This window comes from Orbilia oligospora (assembly GCF_000225545.1).
Source record: "Orbilia oligospora ATCC 24927 unplaced genomic scaffold scaffold00188, whole genome shotgun sequence".
Taxonomy (NCBI): domain Eukaryota; kingdom Fungi; phylum Ascomycota; class Orbiliomycetes; order Orbiliales; family Orbiliaceae; genus Orbilia; species Orbilia oligospora.
This window is the reverse complement of record NW_011645745.1, coordinates 123,598-149,583: the sequence shown is the minus strand read 5'-3', so window position 1 is coordinate 149,583 and position 25,986 is coordinate 123,598. Positions and strand designations below refer to the sequence as shown.

The 25,986-nt window shown below is 45.7% G+C and overlaps 8 protein-coding genes across 8 annotated transcripts; 7 read left to right on the top strand and 1 right to left on the bottom strand.

The window, feature by feature from the left end:
* Window positions 1-466: 466 nt before the first annotated feature.
* AOL_s00188g60 (uncharacterized protein) lies at window positions 467-3,353 on the top strand (the record flags this gene model as incomplete). Its single annotated transcript, XM_011128309.1, has 2 exons — window positions 467-1,751; window positions 1,828-3,353. 2 exons carry the CDS (start codon window positions 467-469, stop codon window positions 3,351-3,353), a joined length of 2,811 nt encoding a protein of 936 aa, XP_011126611.1.
* Window positions 3,354-4,030: 677 nt separating this feature from the next.
* Window positions 4,031-4,909, top strand: AOL_s00188g59 (uncharacterized protein; the record flags this gene model as incomplete). Its single annotated transcript, XM_011128308.1, has 4 exons — window positions 4,031-4,099; window positions 4,226-4,482; window positions 4,563-4,650; window positions 4,709-4,909. The coding sequence occupies 4 exons, from the start codon at window positions 4,031-4,033 to the stop codon at window positions 4,907-4,909; spliced, it is 615 nt and encodes a 204-aa protein (XP_011126610.1).
* Window positions 4,910-8,751: 3,842 nt separating this feature from the next.
* Window positions 8,752-11,991, top strand: AOL_s00188g58 (uncharacterized protein; the record flags this gene model as incomplete). Its single annotated transcript, XM_011128307.1, has 11 exons — window positions 8,752-8,771; window positions 8,911-8,936; window positions 9,057-9,095; window positions 9,190-9,295; window positions 9,376-9,509; window positions 9,584-10,712; window positions 10,782-11,075; window positions 11,142-11,279; window positions 11,338-11,563; window positions 11,641-11,810; window positions 11,892-11,991. 11 exons carry the CDS (start codon window positions 8,752-8,754, stop codon window positions 11,989-11,991), a joined length of 2,382 nt encoding a protein of 793 aa, XP_011126609.1.
* Window positions 11,992-13,407: 1,416 nt separating this feature from the next.
* Window positions 13,408-14,110, top strand: AOL_s00188g57 (uncharacterized protein; the record flags this gene model as incomplete). The annotated part of the gene is made up of 3 exons (XM_011128306.1): window positions 13,408-13,502; window positions 13,573-13,723; window positions 13,808-14,110. 3 exons carry the CDS (start codon window positions 13,408-13,410, stop codon window positions 14,108-14,110), a joined length of 549 nt encoding a protein of 182 aa, XP_011126608.1.
* A 3,218-nt stretch (window positions 14,111-17,328) lies between these two features.
* AOL_s00188g56 (uncharacterized protein) lies at window positions 17,329-19,018 on the top strand (the record flags this gene model as incomplete). The annotated part of the gene is made up of 7 exons (XM_011128305.1): window positions 17,329-17,599; window positions 17,812-17,961; window positions 18,124-18,336; window positions 18,424-18,621; window positions 18,681-18,715; window positions 18,776-18,877; window positions 18,941-19,018. The coding sequence occupies 7 exons, from the start codon at window positions 17,329-17,331 to the stop codon at window positions 19,016-19,018; spliced, it is 1,047 nt and encodes a 348-aa protein (XP_011126607.1).
* A 645-nt stretch (window positions 19,019-19,663) lies between these two features.
* On the bottom strand, window positions 19,664-20,364 carry AOL_s00188g55 (uncharacterized protein; the record flags this gene model as incomplete). Its single annotated transcript, XM_011128304.1, has 2 exons — window positions 19,664-20,074; window positions 20,170-20,364. 2 exons carry the CDS (start codon window positions 20,362-20,364, stop codon window positions 19,664-19,666), a joined length of 606 nt encoding a protein of 201 aa, XP_011126606.1.
* A 648-nt stretch (window positions 20,365-21,012) lies between these two features.
* On the top strand, window positions 21,013-23,803 carry AOL_s00188g54 (uncharacterized protein; the record flags this gene model as incomplete). Its single annotated transcript, XM_011128303.1, has 7 exons — window positions 21,013-21,351; window positions 21,432-22,056; window positions 22,134-22,281; window positions 22,342-22,981; window positions 23,050-23,169; window positions 23,234-23,508; window positions 23,587-23,803. 7 exons carry the CDS (start codon window positions 21,013-21,015, stop codon window positions 23,801-23,803), a joined length of 2,364 nt encoding a protein of 787 aa, XP_011126605.1.
* Window positions 23,804-25,016: 1,213 nt separating this feature from the next.
* On the top strand, window positions 25,017-25,858 carry AOL_s00188g53 (uncharacterized protein; the record flags this gene model as incomplete). The annotated part of the gene is made up of 3 exons (XM_011128302.1): window positions 25,017-25,433; window positions 25,499-25,687; window positions 25,763-25,858. The coding sequence occupies 3 exons, from the start codon at window positions 25,017-25,019 to the stop codon at window positions 25,856-25,858; spliced, it is 702 nt and encodes a 233-aa protein (XP_011126604.1).
* Window positions 25,859-25,986: the final 128 nt, after the last annotated feature.

Below are 25,986 nucleotides of genomic sequence, written 5' to 3'. Positions count from 1 at the left end.
TAGGCAGCTTTCGAGGTTGGGCCTGCACCTGCCTCGGGTTGCATCTGTGGTGCCATGCCACCAAGTACACTCTTCGCCCAACAGCCAAAGATTATATAATCTTGTGTCACGTGAGTTCAACGTTTCCAACATCAACAACACATATTGTGCCACCCGTAACCGCCTGCAAACAACACAGAATATAGCAAACAACATGCCGCATATAAGTTAATAGCCCCGTGCTACGTCTACGTACGTATGCGTACCTGTGCACGCTCCTCGTTCATTACCCACTTTCCTTTCACTACTATTATTCACAACGCTGCATTGACTTCTTCCTTCCTTCCTTTCCTTCTCTCTTTACCCTCCCTACAAAAGCGTCCAGCTAACCAACCACACCTAACGACATCACCATCTGCATCTATCTTCGCTGGTTAGAGCCTTTGTCCCTCTAACCAGCCTCACTCCTTCACACTCATATCCCATCATGGATCCTAATCAGATAAACCACGCCCAGGCCTGGGCATGGGAGCTTCACCAGCAACAGATGGCTGGCAAAACAAGTGAAGATGGATTTGGAAAACCACCCTTCCAATATCCCACAGAACCAGGCGCCCCCATGCCTAACAACCCCATCTTCTTCAACGTGCCTGATCAAGGCATGAACTTAAACAACATGCCTCTTTATAATAATCTCCCTCAGTACCGGCAGTTGACACCGGGTGATGTTCAAATGGGTACGGAACTACGGCCCCCCATGCAAACTCCCATGGACGTCAATACCGGTATTTTCATGCAGAATCCTCTCCCTGTTGAGCAATTGATGCAAACCCCTACGGGGATGAGCATGGATCTCGATAATCCTGTCACAGGTGCACACGATTTACCAGAAATTCCCGATCACTTGGCCGTCCCGTCGTTGGAAGATCCTAAATTCGACCCATCAGGATCAATTCTTCCACAGTCTACAACGCACAATCATTCAACTCAACAGGGCTTATTGGGGCAGCTTCCGAGTATCCCTATGCCTGAGAAGTCACTGTTTATGCAGCCTATGATCCCGCCACGCGGTATGCCGCAGAACGTCTTTATGATGTTGCAACAAAAGCAGCTGCAGCAACAACAGATCCAGAATTGGCAAATGGGTGGGTTCAACCCGCCTTCTGGCCTACATATGCAATCAATGCAGCAACCATTCATGCAGGGGCATCAAATGGGGATACCACCGATGAACATGTCACCCATGCAGATGTCACCCATGCAGATGTCACCCATGCAGATGCCACAAATGCCTACGCCTGGAACTCCACAGATGCAATCGGGTATGCGTATGTCGCCGTCACCGGTGGGTACTCCACCTAACCCAACCCGACAAGTCCGGTTCCAAGGGGTTTCGGACGTCAACCCTCCAAACAACGTTTTCAGCCCGAACCCTGGTGGCCCGAATAACAATATGGCTACTCTACGGAGACTGCCAAACGGTACGTTAGCTCCGCAGCGAAAAATCATCCGCAAACATATTACGGGGAACCCTACACCGGTGCCGCCAAATGCCCCGCAAGTCCCCAAAGCAGTGGTCCAGATCTCACAAGAGCCTTTCTCACGCACCTTCCCACCTAACGTTCCACACGAAAACCTTAAAAAAGGCGACGAAGCACCATCAAACGGGCAGTATCCGGGAGGGAAAATGACAGTTAAGGATCACCAGGAATATCGTAGCAATATGGTGTACCTCGGAAAACCGATTGGTCAGCCTAAAGACCGTATTCCTGGTATGTTGTTCCCGATAATCTCGGGTTTTGGAAGAGTCCCACAACTAATAAACATTTTTTAAAAAAATCTTTATAGCACCATTGCGGCACCTAGGGCCAGTCCCACAGTTTTATAGTGATCCGGATGACTTTAATGCGGTTAAGGATCACCTTAATACTCTCACCGACTGGACAAACCAATATGTTCGCACCGCCTTGAACACTATCGCACGTTATAATACTCACACCGAGAACCTTACGAAGCAACTGAAAGGGCTCGAATTGGAAAAGAAGCATATCATAGACGCGGTCCAGCAGGTCCATAAAGACCAAAACATGAGCATTCCTGATTTCATACGCAATACCAAAATAAGTATCAACAAACTAGAAGAAGCCGTTGATCTTCTCAACTATCACCACAAAGGATGTGCGAAAGCGCCGAAAGCCTTAGAGACCCTCAATTCTGTGGCGGCGAGAGATAAAACCGAGTTTGAGTTACAAAAAGAGATGGCCGACAGGCGGATGGTAGAATTAGAGACCGTTAAGCATGCAGTACGCGAGAGGGATAAAACCCTCCAGACCAAAGAGGACGATTTGAGACAAGCGAAGGACCTCATTGTGACTTACCAAGTCCAAATCCAGGAACTAGTCAACAAGGATAACTTCAACGACGTCGCTAAGGTCCAGGTTCTGCAACAACTGACGGATACGCGGGAGGCTGCGACGAAACTCGAGCAAAGATACCTCGAACTCTTCGAAAAGGCAAAGGGGATGTCGAAGGAGGTACAGGCGCTGAGAACCATAACCGGGTGGATCGCAGAAACCCCTGATCAGTCTGAGGGAGAACATGAAGATCTGACAGAAAATAACTTGTCCTCCAGATATCAGGTGCTTCTAGAGAACAGTAAGTTCATCGTGAATGAGAATGCAAAGTTGAAGGAGCAGGTGAAGGCTAGAACGAGTATTTTCGAGTTGCAGGCAGAGTACGATAAGCTGAAGGCCGAGAAGGCCGAGTTAGAGATAGCTCTTGGGGGTATCAAGAACATCCGAGAACTTAAAATGAAGACAACGGCTGTAGAGAAGGCACTTATGAAGGCGAAAACTACCTGGAACGCGGAGAAGGCGCGCCTTCGGCGTGACCTAGACCAGTGTCGGGAGATCATCAGTCATCTAAAGAAGCAACAGGGTGGCTCAACAAAACAGCAGAAGGATCATGAAGAAGCGATCAAAGGCTTGCAAGCCAAAAATCTGGAAGCCGAACAGGACCGGCAGAGGGTCCAGGAGGACTTTGACAAGTTAAAATACGAGTATGAGAAGTTCCTGGAAGAGAAGAAACAGATTGAGGAGAAAACCACCAAGCTAATGGAAATCCATAAGCTGGTGTTGGTGGAAAATGCGAGCCTGAAGGAGAGGAGGCTCGCAAGACAAATTGAAATAGAGGCCTTGAAGAAAAGGTTGAAGGAAGGGGGGCCAGAGAAGATAATTAGGGTAGAGGCGCCGGGGTCGAAGAAGGGGCACGAGTGCCTCCTAACGAGGGGGGAGCTGATGGAAGTCTTGAGCCAAGATGATTTTAGGGAGTACATGCACTCCTACCTCAAGGCGGTGGGGCACGTCAAGGGATAGAGGGGGTGGGGAGGAGGGTGTAGATAGTATTTTATACAAATTTTCTATTTTTTAAATCTGTTCCCGAGTAGACAAGATGTAGACCAGTATTACTGCTGGGTATCCGAGTACTTCGTAGGTATACGTAGACAGAGTATTAAGTGTGATATTATGAAGGGTATGGTATATGGTCTGCGTCTGCAATGAAGTTCTGAACGTCGTCCAGTATCAGCTGATATTTATGATATCATGCAAACGGGTAGCTGCATGAGGTCTGGGATACCTGAACATCGGCTGTGCACCGGCCGTGTTGCATTTTGCCGAGAGTTGTCCTGCTGAAACCCTTTTTTTCCCTTTCCCTTTCCCGTTCCCGTTCCTGTTCGTTCCTCAGGAAAATCCCTTCGGCTTGAAAGGAAGCTCTTTCCCTTCATCATCGCATCCTCATTCCACATCCTTCCCGGCTCCATAACATTCCACACTCAAGGCATCGTCCCCACCCGCGACTCCCCCGAGTTAAACCCATTGATACTTAACTCGCCTTTGTACTTTTATCCTGTTCGTTCTTTCATCTCCCTCCCGTAATACTCTACGTGTTTTCCATCTCTAGGCCTTCTCCTGTTGGTCCCGTTCCTTATCGGCATCGCTGACCGGTTTCTATATTATTCTTCCTAGATTGATTACTCCAACCACCTGCAGAAATGGCGGATCACGAAAATTTGCCCACTGCCGAGCAGATGGATACCCATGACGAAGATGGCAACGATGAGGTTCGTCTCCACACCTTCCCTCGATCTACCTACATTTCCGACCACTTCGGGACAGTCGGTCGATAAATTACCTCAACGATAGTAGTAATGATAAGGAACAATCACTAACGCGCCGACTAATTTCAGGAAGAAATCTCTGCCATGAAGAAGCGCATGGCAGAAATGGAAGCCGAAGCCCAGAAGCTGCGCGAAATGCAGGCCAACCTCGATAAAGAAAACGATAACCTCAAGGAGGATAAAGAGGAAATCGATGCGCGAAGCATTTTTGTTGGAAATGTGGATTATGGCGCCTCGCCGGAGGAGATTCAAACACATTTCCAGAGCTGTGGGTCTATAAATCGGGTCACCATCTTGTTGGATAAATTCACGGGGCAACCGAAAGGGTAATGATCTTTTTTAAAAAAAGAAATATATATATATATATATATTATCTGACATTATAAAATACTGACTGGGTGCATAGATATGCGTATGTTGAATTTGCGGAACCCAGTTTGGTTGCCCAGGCTCTTGTTCTTAATGAGAGCATTTTCCGGGGCCGAGCGCTGAAGGTATTTATCTACCTACATCCTGATCTGTGACGGGGACAAAACTAAATATGCAACTTAGGTCGTACCGAAGAGAACCAACATCCCGGGTATGCAGAGGGGCCGTGGTGGTGGCGGCGGCGGCGGCGGTTACAGGGGTGGTGGAAGAGGAAGAGGCGGCTTTGGTGGCGGGTATGGAGCACCACCGTACCGTGGTGGATACCAGCCTAGGGGTGGTTTCCGCGGCCGTGGGTTCCGTGGACGTGGATATTCGCCTTACTGAGTCGGCTCTTGTCGTAGACCAGCTGGATTGGCTATATCAGACATTCTCACTTCGGAAAAGAAAGAAAAACCACTCCTCTCCATCCATTTTTGCCGTTAGAGTCTCTATTTTTCCAGGCTCTTGAAGATATTTGTGGGGTTCAGTCCTTTTTTTTAAGCTTGGAGGGTTTCCTTTATTTTTTCTCATACATACGGAAAAGTTTTGTTTTCTTTACTGGCAGGGTTTAAAGACTGTTTCGTTTGGAAAGGAGGACCAGGGGATAGGAGAAGGGGGTCAGGATTAATGGAAATATGGCACAGAAGAGAGAAAGACTGAAAATATAGAAGAGAAAGAAACCCAACCCTCCACCGACGCAAGAAGAGAAACCAAATATGCCAGCGCACAAAGAATAAAAAAGAAATCGAGAGAAGAAAAAAACACACGTGCATAAGAGAAAAGAGCTAGGAGGACGAAAGTTCTAAGAAGAAGAAGAGAAAATAAGAAGGTAGGTCTGAGATCAAAGAGAGCAGTATGTGAAAAAGAAAGACAGGAAAAGAGAGAACTGGGTCCTGGCTCTATTTCTTTTCCCCTCTCCTCGGGTGAAAAACAGTCAAGAGAAAAGTAAAAGGAAAGAAAGAAGAAAACCCTAGCGCCTGAACGGTATGGCTTTAGAATTCAAGGGCCAGCATTCGGCGTGAGGGCTGGATGGGTCGACGACACAGGCTGTGTGCAGGATTTCCTTTCCTCGTGGATCCCATGCGCGTGGCCTGTCTACCGTTCCTTTTTTTTTTTTAGTGAAGGCAGTAAGTGGGCTAGTAAGTGAGTCTATGAATGATAACGTTAGAATCAAGTAGTGGAAGGTAAGTCATTTTATTTCTTCTCTCTCTTTTCTGTTTGATCATTGGGACGATATATTGCTATTTTGGTATATCGCGTCGTATTTTGCTTGTATATGATATCCATATAGCACCAAGCTAGTGGTGGCGGTAGTCTCGTATTGCAGACGCGGTCTACACTTTGTTAGTATCGCCTTCTCGGTGGATCCGTTGTAGAGGGATAAATATTCGAGCAGGCTGTTAACTAGTCTGCTAGGATTTTACATCTTCCACGACGAAGGAGTAAGTTTATACATGTACTACTACTATTACTACTACTACTACCACCAAGCTACGACGGTTTGGTTTAATTATTAGGGGATTGGACGTTTTACACGTCTGAGTAGCCGGCTCTAGCGTCGAAACTATAGTACTAGAGTATTCAAGCAAATTTTTAAGGGGTTTGAAGGAAATAAGCATAAGTTGTAAACTTGAAAAATATATACGAGATACGCTATACGGAATAATTCGCACTTCTTGTTTTTGTTCTCTTTCTTTTGATTTTATCCCTCGTACAGGCTTCTAGCGCCCGCCCGCCGTGCACGAGGAACTCGAATCTAAGCTGATGGAAAGATGAATTCGGCTTTGTAGTTATGGCACTCCCAAGGTCCTAGGGCCTTGTCGGGGTGTTGTATGTATTGGTAATGTATTAATGGATATTATATATGGTCTACCTATTATTTGGCAGCGGGTCACAGGCCTGAGCTCTGCATTGTGTATATATTTACTTACTGTGCCGACAAAGGAGGTGATATTATTACGGCAGAAATACGGTATCAATACGACTGATCGTAGTATTGCCGTAATTAATTAGCATCTTAGCCCTCGATACACATTAGATCTATAGAATGATATTTAAAGCAACATGCTTCCTATGATTAATATTATAGCAGCCTTCCAAATACACCCCTTTCCGGCACAGTATATACGAAATATACATTTCTATTTGAATTTAAAACCTGAGCTGGTATTGGTTATTCTTATGTTGGCCCCAAGACCAAGAATAAATGCTATTATATTGAAGTTATCACAGATTGAAGCTCAAGACTTGAATCTCAGCTACAGTGGGGGGCATGTGCATGCATGGTAGAGGTTTAGGAAGAAGAAATATGTGTTGTATTTGTTGTATCTTGGTATTTGGCAATTGAACCGGATTTGAGGTGAATAGAGGATCTCAAAACTGAAGCAAGGTGTACTTTCTACAAGTACCCAAAGTACCTAATCAATTTACTGATATGGGACGACTTCTGAACTAGATTTGTTCTATATATATATGAAAATGCATCTATTTGAGCAATTTAAGCTTTGTTCTGGAATTTTTTCGAGAGAGAATTCTGTCAGGGAATAGGATTTTGAGAACAAGAAGCTTAGAAATGATAGAGAATGATGCTCAAGCAATTAATCAGCCGCAAAGCAAGGAAGACAGGAAAAAAGTTAGAAATGGAAAAAAAGGGTTTCTGAGCGAAATGGGCACTGCCACACATCTGACGCTGTGCTCCTAAACAAGTAGGATCCGATTCGGCTGGAACGGAAGGGTTAGTCTATTCTAGACCTCATCGAAAGAGGGAAAGGAAGAGGCTAGTAAGGTCGAGTGTCTACGAGTTTTGGTTGGTGGTGGTGCGCTGGTGGTCTTTGGACAGACAGGGCTGTGCTGGTTACGTTATGCTCTCAGATGCTCATGCCTACATTGCATATATGTATGTACAGACGCATGGGGGGGGGGTTCTTTATAACCCACGGTTTTCAGCCTTTCTGGTCGAGTACTTACTTACTTGGAGAGTCCGTAGAGATGGATTGGATCGTATCGTATAGGAGTTACATCATTTTAGTCCCGAAGAGCCGAAAGTTACGAGAAGACGGCGGGTTTTAGCGTGGAACTAATAATACCTAACTTACCAGGTCCATATTACCTCGAAACCCCGTTCGATCGAATTCAGACACTGCAAACATAGAGAACATCCGATCGAGAAAATTAACAAATAACAAGCATCTTCACCATATTTGATATTTTCTTCGGGTATCTACCTGCTTAAGAACGAGGGGGGGGACAGGAAAGGAGATTGTACAGGAAAGCGAAATATATTATACCATACTAAGCTCAAGTAAAGCCAAGTAAAGTACACTGCTATTGTTGGATTTGATACACACTCTCGAGATCTCCCTCCCTTTAATTCTCTCTCTCTCTCCCTCTCTCTCTATCTCTCTTTGGATATCTACATCCCATCTTCTTGTTTGGCTTGACCAGTGATACAATTTAATAATCAACCAGCCTGTGTTAAATCTTCTTTGATTCCTTAAATATTGACTTACTTGCGTGGTTGTATTGTATTGTACTATTGTTGTTGTTGTTGCACTTATTATTATTGTTGTTGTGGTTTCGTCTTTTTAGCCTGCCTTTTCTTCCTCAGACAGGACAGGAAAGGACAGGACATACCGGATACCACTTTGGTATCTGCTTCTGCTGCTGCTGCTCCTCGTATCCAACCTGACCTAGCATACGACCTAGTAACTGAACCTAGCCTGCTTGGTTGGTTTCCCTGGTCCCTCACTCGCTCCCTCCATCCCCCCCTCCAACCAGCCAGTCCTTCCCCCCATCGCCTACCCACTGTGTATCTTGCTCTCACCTCACTTAACTTCACTTCACTTCACTTAACTTCATTTCACTTCAACTCAACTCTACCCTACCCAACCCAACCCAGCCCAACTCAAATCACTCCACTTCACTCACCACCTCGCCTCACCTCACCTCACCTTCCAGAGCTGACCTTACCTGACTGACCTTACCTTACCCGACTTCCTTGACCTGACTTGACCTTACTTAACCTTACCTACAAACAACGACCTTCCATCACCACAACCACCACAACCACTACAACCACCATCAATCACATCACATCACATTCTGTCCTTCTCCCCAGTGATCCCCCTCTCCAAGTATCTCCCAACCCGTTATTCTCCGAGCTCGGTAGCTCTTTCGTGCTCCCGGTCATGACTGAGCCATCGTCAAGGTGAGATACACCCCGTCCCTGCTTTTCTTACCCCTTTGAATTCATGTGGTGTTGGTACAATCTACCTTACCTACTTGCCTGCGGAGGAGAAAGGTCTACAGGAGCCGCGCATGCTAATACATCAGCCTCAAATATACAGCAACTCGAGAAAAGTCAGACTAACAGGTGAGCACCACCAATCCTTGTTTTTCATGACGATCGCATCTTGCATGCATCATCCTTCTACTTAAATCCACAGTTCTCTCCCTCTTATACTAACCTCTGTCGCCTTTCTTCTTCTTTTAGTCATCGCTGCCGATGGTCTATATAAACGAGATGTCTTCAGTATGGATGAAAAAAAATATCCCCGAACCTCCACCTCCGGGCGGCCGTTACCAATCCCCTGGATTTCACTGATCAAACAATCTCCTCCGAATAGGATTTCCGGATCCCTTCGCCGTTATCACGGTAGATGGGGAACAAACACATACAACTACTGTAATCAAGAAGACTTTGAATCCTTATTGGAATGAACCTTTCGATGTGTAAGAACACGATGTCACAAGCACACATTTCCCTCCCTTCAACGATTTGATTCTAATAGGGATGTTTCCTCTCAAATTAGCAATGTCACCGACTCAAGCATCATTGCCGTACAGATCTTCGACCAGAAGAAGTTCAAGAAAAAGGACCAGGGCTTCCTCGGTGTTATTAACATTAGAGTTGGGGATGTCCTCGACCTTGGACTCGGAGGTGACGGTAAGTTTTGATATCTCATAAAAAATCAAAACCGTCGACCGGTCTGAAATGCTGATGCCGGGAATTGTGGACAGAGATGCTTACGCGCGACCTCAAAAAGTCCAATGACAACATGATGGTGCATGGGAAACTAATCGTCAACTTGTCAACTAACGTGGAGGAGCCTTTGAGGACACAGAGTCAGGCCAGGCCGCCGAATGCGCCGCCTACTCCTGCTGGTCCATCTTCTAGCAGCAATACTGCGCTTCCGGTTACGGAACCGCAAAACGGCGCGCCTCCCCCAAGTGCCAATGGTAACCGTCCTCCTGGAGCTCCTTCTGACAGTGCCCCCGCGGGTGCCCCGAATTCTGGAGGAAGCAGGCAGCTAAGTACCTTCGAAGACAACCAGGGTCCTCTGCCGGCTGGCTGGGAAAGACGGCAAGACAACCTGGGTCGGACGTACTATGTAGACCATAATACTCGTACCACGACCTGGGTTCGGCCGTCTTCCCAGTTCTCGTCGAGCGAACAGCGAGCTACCATGCAGCATAACACCGATATGGAAAGAAGAGCACACGGGAACCGAATGCTACCCGAAGACCGAACCGGTGCCAACTCCCCCACCCCGGGAACCGGAACAACCACCCCACCTAACAACGAGGCCTCGTCGAACGCGGTATCAATGATGGCTACTGGCGCGACCACAGCCGGAACTGGTGAGTTACCTCCTGGCTGGGAACAGCGTCACACTCCTGAAGGAAGACCGTATTTTGTCGATCACAACACCCGAACTACGACCTGGGTCGATCCTCGAAGGCAACAGTACATTCGTGTCTATGGGCAGCAACAAACGGTGCAAACCCAACCTGTCTCGCAGCTCGGACCTCTTCCTAGCGGATGGGAAATGCGTCTTACGAATACCGCTAGGGTCTACTTTGTGGATCACAACACCAAGACGACAACCTGGGATGACCCTCGTCTACCATCGTCCCTGGACCAGAACGTGCCACAATACAAGCGAGATTTCCGAAGGAAGCTCATCTACTTCAGATCCCAACCAGCTCTGCGTATTCTGTCCGGCCAATGTCATGTCAAAGTGCGAAGAAACCATATTTTCGAAGATTCCTATGCGGAAATTATGAGACAACATCCCAACGACTTGAAAAAGCGATTGATGGTCAAGTTCGACGGAGAAGATGGTTTGGATTACGGTGGTCTTTCGAGGTAATTAAAGGATATACGGACTGGATCCAATTTGGAAGGGATGTGACGGACTAACGAATGCGCAAACAGAGAATTTTTCTTCTTGCTATCCCACGAGATGTTCAATCCATTTTATTGTCTGTTCGAGTATTCGGCACATGACAATTATACCCTTCAAATCAACCCCCACTCGGGTATTAACCCTGAGCACTTGAATTACTTCAAGTTCATCGGAAGGGTTGTCGGTCTCGCCATTTTCCACCGACGTTTCCTAGACGCCTTCTTCATTGGCGCTTTCTACAAGATGATTTTGCGCAAGAAAGTCTCGCTCGCTGATATGGAAGGCGTGGATGCTGATTTCCACCGAAATCTCACCTGGACTTTGTAGGATCACCAATTTGCATCGAAACCAGTATTTGAATAATGGACTGACATTTGGTTTCCGTATAGGGAGAATGATATTACAGATATCTTAGATCTTACTTTCTCTACTGAAGACAATAGGTTCGGAGAAACTGTAACAATCGATCTCAAGCCAAATGGTAGAGATATTGAGGTGACAAATGAGAACAAGAAGGAGTATATTGAGTATGTATCATATTATTTACGCTATATTTCGAGGCTGGGTTACTGACAATGGATTCAGTCTTATCACCGAATGGAGAATTTCGAAGCGAGTCGAGGAGCAATTTAATGCGTTTATCACTGGATTCAACGAACTTATTCCGCCAGATCTGGTTAATGTGTTTGACGAGCGAGAACTGGAGTTGTTGATTGGTGGTATCGCCGATATTGACGTCGATGACTGGAAGAAACACACCGATTATCGCGGTTACACCGAAACTGATGAAGTTATCCAAAACTTCTGGAAGGTAAGTTTCTCTTTCCATCTCAAAGCGGCGGCGGCGGCGGCAGATACCAGGTACCAGGTTACTAACTTGAAATATAGTGCGTGAGGAGCTGGGATGCCGAGCAGAAATCGCGTCTCTTACAGTTTACCACCGGCACTTCCCGTATTCCGGTCAATGGTTTCAAGGATTTACAGGGAAGCGACGGGCCAAGAAGATTCACAATCGAAAAGGCTGGAGAGCAGTTACATCTGCCCAAATCGCATACTTGGTAAGTGCATCGCGGATTAAAATTATTATGTAAGGGGGGAATTTGTTGAAAAGGGCAGTATACTAACCTTTTTTTCGTTAGCTTCAACCGTTTGGACCTCCCACCATACAAGTCATATGATGCGTTGGCTCAGAAATTGGCATTGGCTGTGGAGGAGACGATGGGATTCGGACAAGAGTAGACGGCTGGAAGATACAGATACAATACATACATATTGTCGATGGACTCGGGCGGTTTGGTGTTTGCGTATATGGGAATTTTTGGTCTCATACTTTTTTGTTAGCCATGTTTTAGCGTAGGAATCACAAAGAGAGAATGTGCCAGACAGTTGCGCAGACTCGTTGGTTTCAATCCCAGACTTTCCTTTGTTAGCTTCCTCTCTCTCTATCTCTCTCTCTCTCGGTCTCTCTTTTTCTTCCTCTCCCATCCTCTCTCGTTCTCTTTATTTATTTTTTCGATCGAGATATGGTCAAGATAATCTTCATCCCGCCTCCCGCCCTTTGATGGTTTTTTTTTCCGAACCCGATCGGGCAGGGTACTTGACCGTGTGCATATAATTTGCATCTGGAATTGAATGAATTGTTGTTTCTTCCTGTAGTACATATCTGAATCAGACCTGGTGATACGCCACAATGCACTTTCCGGTCGCGTGCAAACAGTGGTTCCATTCTCAGTGCATTTCACGTTCCGGGGTACATACATGCATACCGATTTGGTGTAGGTACATGTACATGTATACCTACTTACCCGGTACACGGTCTCCCGTAGACGTTCGGACCTTCCCATCCACTCGCCAATGCAATGGAGACAGAAATGTAAATCAATCGGATTACCATTCCTTCGTTCGTATGTTCGAGCGGGTACGGTGCAGCTGAATCGAAATCTAGGTTCAGAGAGAAATTCGGCTCTCTCCCGTGTAGTGCACTGGTGGCCAATGTGAAGGTAGCAGAAGCAGGGGAATACCCCTGACCTGGGGAATTTGAGGTCGTCCAGCCAATCAACATGCCTCAATGGGCCTAATTTCGGTAAGCTATCCTATCGAGGTTGAAAGGAACCATGCCCCTTGTGTCATAGGGAAATATGTATTGTACCGTTCTGTTAATTCTGTCCTGCACGTACATTGCCTATTGTACGATTGTACTATTGTTTAGTTTGTAGTATTAATTCTGCACGATCTCTCCCTTTCTCTCTCTCTCTCTCTCTCTTTCTTCCCTTTCTTCTTCTCCTTCTCTTCTTTCTTATCAGCCATCGTCGTTCATTCCTTCGTTCAGTCGCTAGTCACTCGCTCGTTATTTGAGAAGATCGCTCTCTCGCACACTCGTTCATCACAACGCAGTCAACGCCGTATAATTATTATCCACCATTTAATAGTATGCCCATTCTTCCCCTTCATCATCAACAATAACCTTCTACCTTCTACCATCAACCATCCCCGACTACCTCCCCGGATTGATCAATTGATAACCTCGTCTTCATCATTACCTCCATTGTTCAGATCCATTTGTTAACCAATCCGTTTCTTCGGCTTTCTCTTCTATATAGATACTTTAATAATATAACGTACTTTTCCCGTACTTATAAATATTATACCGTCAAAATGCGATTCACTACCATCCTCTCTGTTGCTGCTTTCGCTGGTGCCGCTTTGGCCCAGAACCAATCCGGTCCTGGCTCAGGTTGTCCCGGCCAAGCGTAAGTTACATATATATCTCTCTATCAAATATGGTATTCAGCCAGGATGGTTTGGTTAACCGTTCAATAGCGTACTTGTTTCGTGCTTGGGCTCTCAGGCCGGCCGTATCTCTCAGTGCAAGACCCTCGACTACGCCTGCATGTGCCAGATCCAAGCCGATGTCCTCCAATGTTACGACCAGTGCCCTAATGATCTCAACCGAAGCAGTGAACAGAGCAAGGTATGTCTAGATTGCCTTATAATATACCTCCGTCTTTAAACCCGGGTGCACATTTGATGTATACTAATCCAACTGACGATCTAGTTGACTGCCTATTGCGTTGCTGCCTCTGCTGCTGCCCCCGTCCCAACTCAAACCACTGCATCTACCTTCGTCGTTCAGACCACCGGATCTAGCCCAGCCACAACCCAGGCCGGTGACGACGATGCCACCCCAACTGACACTCCTGATGGATCCTCTACTGGAACCGACGCTCCAACTGGTACTAAATCCTCCAACGGAAAGGCCGCCACCTCGGACCCCGCTGGATCTTCTGCTGCCAAGATTACCTGGATGTGTGCTTCCTCGCTCATGGCGGTTTTGACTGCTGCTTTCATGGCCTTGTAAATCCTTTTCTGATCCGTTACGGGAATTTGTGATGGACTGATCTTTGTTTTTGCATTGCCTATTGCATATAGCTTTTTGATGTCTACAGAGGGGAGGACGAAGAAATTAATTAATAATTCATTCATAAACTTTCAAACCCTTTCCTTTTTTTTCCCTTTTTCTCCTTTTCCTTCTTTTCGCTGGGATGGTTTGCGGTTTCCGATGCAATCATTCCTTTTTGATTCGTGGAGACCTTTATCCTCTCTCTTTCTTTCCGATTGATGGTGATGTGACTAATGTGGTGAATGTTGATGGGTGGGAATCCCAGGTTTCTACATAACCATGATCCCAGGCCGTTTTCGGTAGTGTCAACTTTTCGTTATAACTTTCCATAATGAAATTTCGAACCATGCAATAGCGTGTAGTTTCGATTCATCAAACTGGGGAGGGAATCAAAATATATTCGCCGTAGACAAATATTTTTCCGAAACCTACAACGGCAATCTTAAGATAGGACGACGGATCCCAGTATAGGCGAGATAGCGTGACGTATAATAGTTGACTTCGTTGTCGTGGCTGTCCCGCTGTGCCACCACGCAGCATGTGTTTTTTTGTGTTACTTCCCTCTTTCGAAGTTTATAACTTTTTTTAAATTTTTTTTATTCATGATCAATCGGTGTAACGAAAACCGGGTCGGGTTTGTTTCCGTGGGTGCTTCCGATTTTCGAAAGGAAAAAAAAGTATACGAACTAACTATGCATGTGACGGAATTTGGACTGTAGTGGATGCCTACGATGTATCGACTGTATATACATGATCATGATCAAGGGAATCCTTGCTCCAATTATTGCCAGGGGTTTTTTTTTTCACAGGCTTTCGGTACGATAACTGTTCCGAGTCAATGAGTTTGTAAACCAATTATAATGTACCTAGTGAATGCATGTAAATACGTAAAAATTTGGTCTTGATTAATTAATTACTTATATATATAAGGTTTTAGCAGCGCAGGACTCTTAATTGTCAGTTGCGATGCAGTGGTACTTTATTCATGAGTGTAAACATGTACTCAGATCGTTGGGTTGGACACGCACTAAATAACATACTTATAACCCGGTTTTTCGCAACCAAGTAAGGATTGAGAAGAATATGCCCAAACTGTTGGGAATTTTGGGGTCGATAGGTCGTTATATTTATCCCCGTTATGTAAATATACACTAGGTCACAATGCTCCAAATCTCCGAGCGTGCTTTCTGTCTGGTAGTTCACCGTTAGAAGAGGCCATCCGATATTTCAATATTTCTTACGGGTTGAATTGCAAAGAAAGAATTTAACTAAGTAGGCATGCTTGCATCTTGATCTGACAGGCAGGTCTAGCTATGATGAACCACCCCCCCCCCCCCCCCCCCCCCAAGGCGGGTTTGTCTCGCCACGGGTAAGCTATAATAGGGGCCTTGGCTGGAACATCTCATCCCTTGATGAGATCGATCCTAATCCTTTGAAGGTCGACTCCTGAAAGGATCTTTGATTCAGGATTGCATCGAGGGGTTCGAGGAATCTAGTTTTTGGAGCCATGTACAGTATTATAGCGACTTGTTAAGGCTACTGTTGGATTTTGTGTGTTGCTGTACCGCAAAGCAGTAAAAACGTCACCGATGGAAGTAACCGAGCTGTACCATAGGCCGGGATTAACCACCCTGCCCGCAGTCTATCTTGACGACGCCGTGCGCAACCGTCACAGCAAATCATTCCCTTTCTCTCCACTGTTTTGAGACCAAGTATTCTTTCACATGAAGGTATGTAAGTATGTCTGGCCGATATGCAGCTAAGTTCTGTGAAGTTACGTGTAGACTAATTTAGTACATGCATGTCGACATATATGTCCGGCTGGTTGAATGTTATAGGTACTTGGGATTTGTATATGGTACCTTCAGCGATATTCCTACCATGCTTGCCTTAAGTAAGTATACTATGTATGCAGGAAGAAACCGTTTGATACCTCAATCAACATTATCCCGTTTAGGTTTACCCTGCTTTCCTTCCGCATGCAATCGACACAGTTATTGCCAGACTTGTTGGAGGGTCTGCTTTGCCGTCTGTCTACGGGATAAGACTAGCTGTTTTCTCAGACAGAAAGCTTGAGTTCCCATACATATCATGTACCGCTTTCACGTTCTCTCTTTTTTTCTTCTTTTCTTTTTCTACCCCGCCATTTCAGTTGCATTGGCAAGAGGGTGTAGTGTGTTTTAAGGTTATCATTTCGTACTCTCTTTTTCCTTTCTCGGTTTATCGAAGACGAGTCGTGGCTTGAATGATAAGAAGGACATTTCCCAAAGATAGGGCCCAAATTTGTCTCTTTTTTCTTCTTTCCTTTCTTTCCTTCTTCTTCCTATCCCCTATCCCTTGGAAGAGAGTCTCGATTCCTCCTTTGGCTCTTTACTCTTGTTCCGCAGGTTTGGCCTTTTTTTCCTTGTTGAATTGACGGCTACCGGTGATAGTTGACGAACTGGTTGGTGGGCGGTTTTGTCATACACTGCACACCGCCGCCGCCGCCCGTCTTTCAGGCGAGCTTTATCGGTGATCGAGAGTTAACATCATAGCAGAGCAATCGATTGAATCGTCCGATTGCCTGTGATATTCTATCTCTTGCTTTCAGACAAGTGTCTTTTCTTTTTTGATTGTTAGGATATTTCCCTTTACCTCCTATATATACTGCACACACGCACCCTTTTTGCCTCCTAGGTTTTTCTTCAAAGGCACTTTTTTTTCTTTGGAAGAGGTCTCCAAGCTTTGATGGTCTGGTGGCATCTCTGCCTTTTAGAGTCCACCCGTCTCTATGGATAATTGCGACAAAGGCTGAACGAGGTTTTCAAAATTCGCAAGAGTAAGGTACTAGTATCTTTCCTTGTCTCTTTTGAACCTCCTAGAGCCTTTTCGCTTGGTCTCGTTGGAACCATCGTTCGTATTGTTTTTTTTCTTTCGAATTTCCCACAGCCGCCCGTATAATTCACTACCTGTTTGCGATCGCAACTGTTATCAACCGATAAACCAAGACGACGGAGAATTGAATCTAACCACGCGAACTTCGCTTTTATTATTTCTTGATACTTCAATTGGCCTTTTGACAAGAGGGAAAACAAAAAAGAAGAAGAGTCTTAGTATTCGATTAAAAAATATTCTTTTAATTTTCATTCCTCTTTTCATCTTTTATTTCGTAAAAATCTCGTGGTTCCGTCGTTGTTATGTGTGAGTCTGTGGAAAGTAGCAGCCAGGGCGGGGCTGCGGTTGCTGCTTCGGCTGGGGCAGATGCCCATTTCAACACGCCGCTGTCCTTGATTGGGGACCCGTTCGCAAACCACGGTCCAACCCAATTCCAACTCGTACCTGTACCAGCCATGGCTCGGAGGGAGAGCCTCAGACAGGAAGACATCACCCCTTCCTCTCCCTTCATCAAGCGATATCGTACTGAAATTGCTGCTTCGACATCATCGGTATTTTCGACGTTGAGTTCGTGTAAGTTATCTCATATCCCTCCGTTTCTCCGTTGTTGCGGATGGCTATTTCGGGACGTATCCGATATGAGGTCAAAAAAAAAGGGAAAGAAAAAAAAACTTCGTGATCCGATTCCCTTATTATGTTGCAAGGCTAACAGGTTCTTTTCCCTCTCTATTTTTATGGACTGGATAGTTCCATTGGATTCCGTTAAAACTCGTATGCAAACGTAGGTTTGATATTTGTTAATGCCGGTGCTACCATTGGCCCGATACTAACCGTCGACGGTGTCCTGGGTCTATTTTACAGATACAAATTCGATTCATTTTGGGATTGCGTGGTTCAAACTCACAGAAGCGAAGGTATAAGGGGCTTCTGGAGAGGTATGTTTTCATGATCACCTTTCGATCTTAATTTGCTACTATCGATACCATTGTCTATGATGTTGAAGCTTTTTCTTTCCTTTTTTTTTTTTCTTCCCCTACGATAATTTTTTTTTGGAAGAATACCACGTTGATGTCATGTGTTTGTTAATTGGTTTATAGGAAGCTTGGCACCACTTGCGTCTATATCGCTGGTGAGGACAATATCGTTTTCAGTTTACACATCGTCGCTGGGATTTTACAAACGTGGGATTCGGAAAGTTGTTGGAGAAGATGCTGCGAGGTATCAACCTGGGACCTTTCCACACCCATCAAATTTAGCCCAGTACTTTTTGAGCGGTGGGACGGCTGGGGCGGTCGTCAGTGTTATTGCTTGTGAGTATACATCTATTTGTTTAGATATTGGCTCTAAATGCCCATATATGCTTGGATCCGTGTACTAAATTTGCCTCTTGTTTATAGGCCCGTTTGAGTTTACGAAACTCAGCTCGCAGATTGAATTTCTGGTGAAGCAGAGCAAAACACCAGAAGGAAAACAAAAGAATGATTTTGGGAGGGCGTATAATAAGATGAAAGGTGCTGGTACACTGGAGTCTGCAAAACGGATTATGGAGGCTCGTGGGTTGAGGGGGCTGTATTCGGGATTTCACTTGCATCTTAGTATGCAGTTCCTATATTCCGTGGGTTAAGATTTATATTAATGTTGGGCGGTATTATAGCTCGAGATATTTTGGGTACTGGGTTGTACTTCACGGTATGGTTGTCGTTGCCATCGATGGGCCTTTGCGTGGTTACTAATTGTACATGGGTTTAGATGTACGAGACTTTCAAACGAACGTTTTCGTCGAATGAAGGCACTAGTCACCTCGCTATTGCTGCCTCGGGAGGTCTTTGTGGACTGCTATCATGGGCAATAGTATTTCTCTCCAGTCTGCCTTTGAGAGCTTAATGGGGTGTGCTAACGTCTAGGATTTCTTAGATATACCCAATTGATAGCTGGAAATCGATCTATCAGCGCAAGTATGTTGTTTCCTATGGTACAGAGGAGTATGCATAGAGTCCTGTCGTGCTGACTATATTTGTTTCTTAGGGTTCTTTCAACTCCAGCAGGGGAACCTCTTACCTCATTGAAGTATCCACTTTTCCATAGACGCATGTACCGAGGGCTAAGCGTATCAATGGCACGATCGTGCTTACTGAACGCAATTTTCTTTACGTCGTATGAGAAGATTGTTCGCATGATTGATAGTAGTGTAGACTAGTTTGATGGTTCACTACTACTTTTATCTTTGATTTGGTCTGGACAAGCCAAACGCAGTTCTTTTTTTTTCTCTTTCTTTCTTTTTATCATGAACTTCATTCATATTTATTACACAAAGAATGATGACTAAATAGGTAGGTATGATGGAATCGTTCTCTTATTTTATGTACGTCTACACTGGCGTTGGCGGTCTAGCATATGAAATTGTTGTATTTCTTCGATTATTATGGGCAGTAGGCTAGTATTACAGGGATATTGAAACGCTAGACACGAAAGGAAAAAGTAGCAATTGTATGCATGCGATCTGAGGTACGGGTATCGAGGAAGGGAGATAAAAGAAGAATGATACTCTTAAACGAACAAAGGGGGAAAGCTTCTCGCAACGCCACAAACGGATGCCTTATGTCGTATGTTCGGGATGGGCAAAATAAACTGATGTTGCTAAGCGGCTAATAGTTGTTGTTTGCGTTCTCTTGCTTTGGTTTTCGCCTTCAATTCTTTTTCTTCTTCGGTTGGTTCTACCAGCGAAGATACCGGCTCGCTATTTGGAGCGTTTGGCATGGCTGGGACTCCTTCTGGGGGTAATCCTTGCTGTACCCTCTGTTCTGCTTTGGCCTCGCGAAGCATTAACTCGAATTCCTCGTCTACGGCGTCTTGATCTTCGTTACTCATATTCCGTGTGATGATTTCGTCAAGCTGCTTCTGGTAGGCTATTGCGTCTTCGGTGTCACCCATGATTTTCTCGGCCTTTTCTAGCGACATTTCCTTTTCGATTTGCTTGAGGACTGTGTTTCCTTGTTGAAGGCCGTAAAGGACATCCTTTTGGATAAGAGCGAATTCGACGTTCGATGTCTTCAGTTGACGAAGGAATAATATGTTAGTTTCCAGCACTTTGAGTAGTATCATAACGGAGCCCCGCCCTAGCGAGGAAAGGGATTTGTTCATACCAACTGCTCCAATGCTTCTAGTTGTTTATCCGTCTTGCTCAACAATTGTTCCTGGAACTTTCTCTTCCGTAGGGCTAGTAGGGCTTTATCCTTTTGGTCGTTTCGGAGACACTCCCGAGCAATCTCATGTTCTCGATCGAGGACGACTTGGATGCGTTTCTTGTAGGCTTTTAGTTTATCGCGTTGGACTTTCATGTCTAGGATGGCGCTATGGGTGTCAGATGGACTAATTAATTTTTCTTACTTTATTTTATTTCATCTCTCTCTCTCACAATCTCTACCATTTCTCCTCCTTTTTTGATACTGAAGGGTGGGGAGGTGACGTATGAGAGGAATTCAAGGGGAGTGTTCAGCTTACCGGTCCTGCGCCGTCACTCTGTTGGAGCTACTAGATTGCCCCATGGCTAGTAGATGGCAGACAGTGGTATATCAGTGGATATCTCTAAAATCAAACTCTATAGCGATATGGAGGGTATATGGATATTGTCCTGCGATGATGTATGGGACGATATATGGTCGGGGGTTGTATAGAGTGTGTGTGATGGATGACGTTGGAGGCTAGTCGCAGTGCAGTAGTTACGGTTCTGGGTGCAGATGTGCACTGGATGAGGGAAGCTGAAGGTCACACGCAGCCAAGCCGCGGTGTGGGTCTTCCCGTTTTGGTTTGAGCCAGTACATCGCATGGGTCCTGTGAAAACATGCGACCTGATTTTTTTGAAACTCGACTAAAAAAACCGAAAAAAACACACATAGCTACCGGACCAGAAAGAGTTATCATTGCAATATCCACGACATCCTTCTAAACCACAATCAATCTCACGGGATCTCGTGGTTCTGGACAAAATGTCGTCTCGTCCTTCACGTCATCACACTTCCCACGGTGGCGGATCCGTTACGAAACAATTAGACCGTAAAGTCGAAAATCTTGTCCGAGACTATTATTCCAAACTCTCGTCGAATAGTAGCAATAATCCGAAACCGATACCGAATACGAATGAGGCAATCGATTATGTTCAGGCTCACGATATGGGGCTTAAGCGGTTAAAAAGGAATCAGATCGAGAAATCGGTGACTAAGGCGATGGAGTTGATTACTATTGAAGTTGGAGGCACTGCTGGCGAGAATGAAGGCGCTGAAGAATTTGATAGCGATTTTGAAGCTTTTAATGAAGCGGTTGATAAGGTATAATCTTTCCCATTTCTGGGAGTCATTGTTTGTCTGAGAGGTTCTTTACTGGGTGAATACTAATGGGAGAATCATAGGATAATAACTCTGCAAACAAGAGGGTTGTCGAGATGTGGTCAAAGAATCAAGCTTCTAGTCGGAATACCCCGGCTCCAGAAGCTCAAAGTCAGCCTGTAGACGGAGATGCATCCCAACAATTGTCGAAAGACGCACAAACTCCTGCCCGTCGAAAACGCGAACGAAGTAGCCGGACGGAACCACCTGTCAAGAAACAGAAGATAGACCGCGCACCCCCAACCGGCGTATCACTAAAAGACATCGGTGGAATTGAACATATTCTCAATGATATCCACGATTTGATCGACATGCCCTTAAACTGTGCTACTTGTTACGATCATTTGGGGATCCAAATACCGCGGGGGATACTTCTTCACGGACCACCCGGGTGTGGGAAAACTATGCTTGCGAATGCGATTGCAGCTCACCATGGTGTTCCGTTTATACCTATTTCTGCGCCTTCGATTGTTAGTGGGATGTCCGGGGAATCGGAGAAGAAGCTGAGGGAGATCTTTGAGGAAGCTGTGAAGCTCGCGCCGTCTATTATTTTCATAGATGAGATTGATGCGGTTATGCCCAAGAGGGATAGTGCGCAGAGGGAGATGGAGAAGAGGATTGTGGCGCAGATGTTGACTTGTATGGATGGTAAGTGGGGATATGGGGCTACAAATACTTTAAGAAATCAGGAGGGCTCTTGTGCTGATTGGGGTATGATCGGATAGATTTATCTTTGAGTAAAACTGGCGGGAATCCTGTTTTTGTTATTGGAGCGACGAATCGGCCTGATAGTCTTGATCCTGCATTAAGGAGAGCGGGCAGGTTTGACCGGGAGATTTGCTTGGGGGTTCCGGATGAAGTTGGCAGAGAGAAGTATGTGCCAATTAAAATTGGAACTATGGAATAGCCACAGCTAATGACTTTTAATTCTAGAATTCTACGGGTACTCTCAGAGAAGCTCAAGCTTTCCGGCGACTTTGATTTCAAGAAGCTAGCCAAGTTAACGCCAGGATTCGTCGGAGCGGACTTGAGTTCGTTGATAACGGCTGCTGGTACATTTGCTATCAAACGCATCTACGATGACTTAAAAGTGAGGCATCAAATCGGGACCGCAGAGCAGGATGAGGGAGTCTCAATTCTAAATGGAGCTATGGAAATTGATGGAGGCCCGGGTTTGGCGAACGGGAAGCCTAACCCCATCCTGGAAGATGCTCCAAACCCATTTCCACCACTGTCGCCAGAAGAGCTGGAGAGACTTTCAATCACGATCGACGATTTCCTTACAGCTCTCCCGAAGGTCCAGCCATCTTCGAAACGTGAAGGGTTCGCAACTGTTCCTGATGTTACATGGCAACAGATCGGTGCTTTGGAAGCCATTAGAAAGCAAATGCAGCTCGCAATTGTAAAACCCATCGCGCACCCCGAGATATTTGAGGCTGTTGGAATAACATCGCCTGCTGGGGTTTTGCTCTATGGTCCTCCCGGGTGTGGTAAAACATTGCTCGCGAAGGCGGTTGCCAATGAAAGTAATGCCAACTTTATCAGTGTTAAAGGACCCGAGTTGTTAAATAAGGTAATCTTACGGTTGGGTTTTAAATTGGTGGTTGGGGTCTTTGCTAATCATTGGATGTCGTTGGATAGTGGGTTGGAGAGTCTGAGAGGGCTGTTAGGCAAGTTTTCATGCGCGCAAGGGCTTCGCAGCCATGTGTTATTTTCTTCGACGAATTGGATGCTCTAGCGGGGAAGAGAGAGGATGCAACAGTAGGTCCCAATGCATTCTAATGACAAATCTAATGATCGGCTGTTAGGCTAACATTTACGATAGACAGAAGCAACGTCACGAGTCGTCAACACACTACTTACGGAGCTAGACGGCTTGAGCGATCGTAAAGGTGTATATGTTATAGCGGCGACCAACAGGCCAGACATGATCGACCCAGCGATGCTGAGACCTGGGCGTTTAGATAAGGCGCTTTTTGTGGCGCTGCCTACAGCCGAAGAGAGACTTGATATTATGAAAAAGCTGACAATGAAAATGCCTCTTCATGAATCAATTGATCTATGGAAAATTGCCGACGACAGCCGTTGTCGAAATTTTAGGTGAGTTAAAAGGTTCCCCCACTTGAAAAAAAAATATTTGCGCGCGGGTGTTCTCAGATATTAAACTTTTTGATTTAGCGGAGCCGATTTGTCATCGCTGGTTCGCGAGGCCGCAAACTCTGCTGTCGAAGCCTTCTTCCCCGAAACAGCTGCCGAACCGCAACGGATACCAAGTGGGCCGATCACGGTGTGTCCCGACAATTTTGAAAAGGCATTTGGGATGGTGCGCCCAAGTGTCTCCGAGGCTGAGCGGATCCGATATATGCAGATTAACAAGAAACTCTTGGGATACTAGAACAATTGTAAGCAGAAAACAACTGCAAGAAAATTTCTTATTTTTTGTGTGAAATTTTACCTAAAACATTCAAGTAAAGCGGCGACGAGCAAATACGGAAAGAAGACACAAGAAAGAAAAAGAAAGAAAAAGAATCAATTCCCAGACGGGAATCAAAATCCCACACCTTCCAAGAATGCACAAGCATGGTGTTCTATCGAATCGGAAAGACTATGGTCGCGCGATTTTGCGAAGAAATTTGCTTCCACACTGAGCTCGCTAGCTCTGTAAGCTTTGCTTGACAGAGAGCTAGTCGATTACCTTGCCAGACAGCTGCGCTGGCACCTCATAATCGATCGATCTGAACAGGCAGCTTCGAAAGCTCCAATGAGAAACAATGCCATCTTCCCGCCGACGCAGAACTCTTGGCTAGGCTGACCGGGGTTGGTAGAGGCGTCCGCACAGTTTTTCCCAACAGCCTTGTCCCGAGCCTTTGCCATGCCGCCTCCTGTTGCATTTTGCATTTTGGTACCTGACGTTAAGCCTGATCAGGTTAAAACGGCTGCAAGGTTCTGAAAAACCCGCACACATATATTAGCACCCACACATGTGAAGCTGGAATCCAACGCCCCTGGCAGCGAAGTACACGTATGAAGGCGACCTTGCGCGATCCAGCCAAGATCCTAGCGAAAAACATTTTTCCTTGCGTCGAAGGACCTTACATTGTCCACAGCTAGCCTTGTCTTGTCTTTGATGGGAAAACCAACCTGCTCCGTCGCCCAATGGGGGGTTGCATTGATCCGAGCTGGTTTCTGGTACGAGATCTCGGGTTTCGCATGAAAAGGTCCAGCCCAGGAGGCACAGGTGGAAAGGATGCTATAAGAACCGGCATCTGCCTCCAATACCCCTCCTTGCGATTCCTCTTTTGCGATACAATCTTTCCGATCTAGCTTAAGCTTGAAGTTCGAAACACTCATTTTCGCCTTGGTGGAACCATTCAACCGTCTACAATAATTGCAAACGAAAACAAGGACTGGCATCCTTCCCCACTAGTTACACTGAACCTTCACACCATATATCCGTTTACGTAAAAAAGTCAGCGCAACTCGCACTTCCCTAGATATCTATCTATCTACCTACCTACCCATCTCTTTCATCTCTTTATTATCATTCCCTCCTTTCAAAACAAAAACATATTTTTTTGTTGTTTTCAAACAAAAAGAAATCTGTCAAGATGCAGTTTGGACACAAGACATTGTTGGCCTTGGTGGCTATTATTGAGCTTGCTTCAGCTAGCGCCGCTGTCGACATGTTACAAAAGCGGGACGCTGTTGTATATGTTCAACAAGAGATCCTAGAAATTGTTGCATTTACTTCAACTGTTTGGGTGGCGCCTCCTCCTCCTCCCAGCGAGACTCCAACTCCAGAGCCGGAGCCTGTGGTCGAGCCTACACCTACCCCAGAGCCCGTCGTCGAGTCTACCCCCACCCCAGAACCTATCATTGCTGCCGACCCAACAGTGGTTCCCGTACCTGTTGTCGTCCCACCAGAGCCATCTCCAACCCCAAGCCCCGAACCTGTTGTTGAAGAGCCCCCAAGCAGTGGTGGCGGCAGCGGTTCATACTCTGGCAAGGCCACCTTCTATGATGCTGTAAGTGTACAAATATATCTGTTCAAAGTATTATCATATGTCCATGTACTAATTCGGTAAAACAGGGTCTTGGAAGTTGCGGAGAAACCCACTCCAACAGTGATTTTATTTGTGCATTGTCTAAGGCTACTATGGCCTTGACCGGCGGCCCAAATCCTAACCTTAATCCCATGTGCGGAACCAAGATTCGTGTCATGAGTCCCTCCAACCCCACTGGCGTCATCGTCACTATCGTCGATACCTGCCCTGGATGCGTAAGTTTGCCTTTTTGCTTTTAAATTACACATACAATCATACTCCTGGGATGAGACTAATATATACTATCACAGGCTGGTGCATACGATCTCGATCTTACCCCTGCTGTTTTCGATCAGCTCGGTGACCAACTTGACGGTGTCATTTCAATCACCTGGGATTACGTCTAAATGAACCTTCATGACTCTATGTTTCTAGGAGCTAGTGTTATCTCCTTTTAATGATGAAGTTTTGCTTTCCAATTCAGCATCCTTCTGACGGATTGATTCCGGACCCACCGGCGTGCTTGCATAGCCGG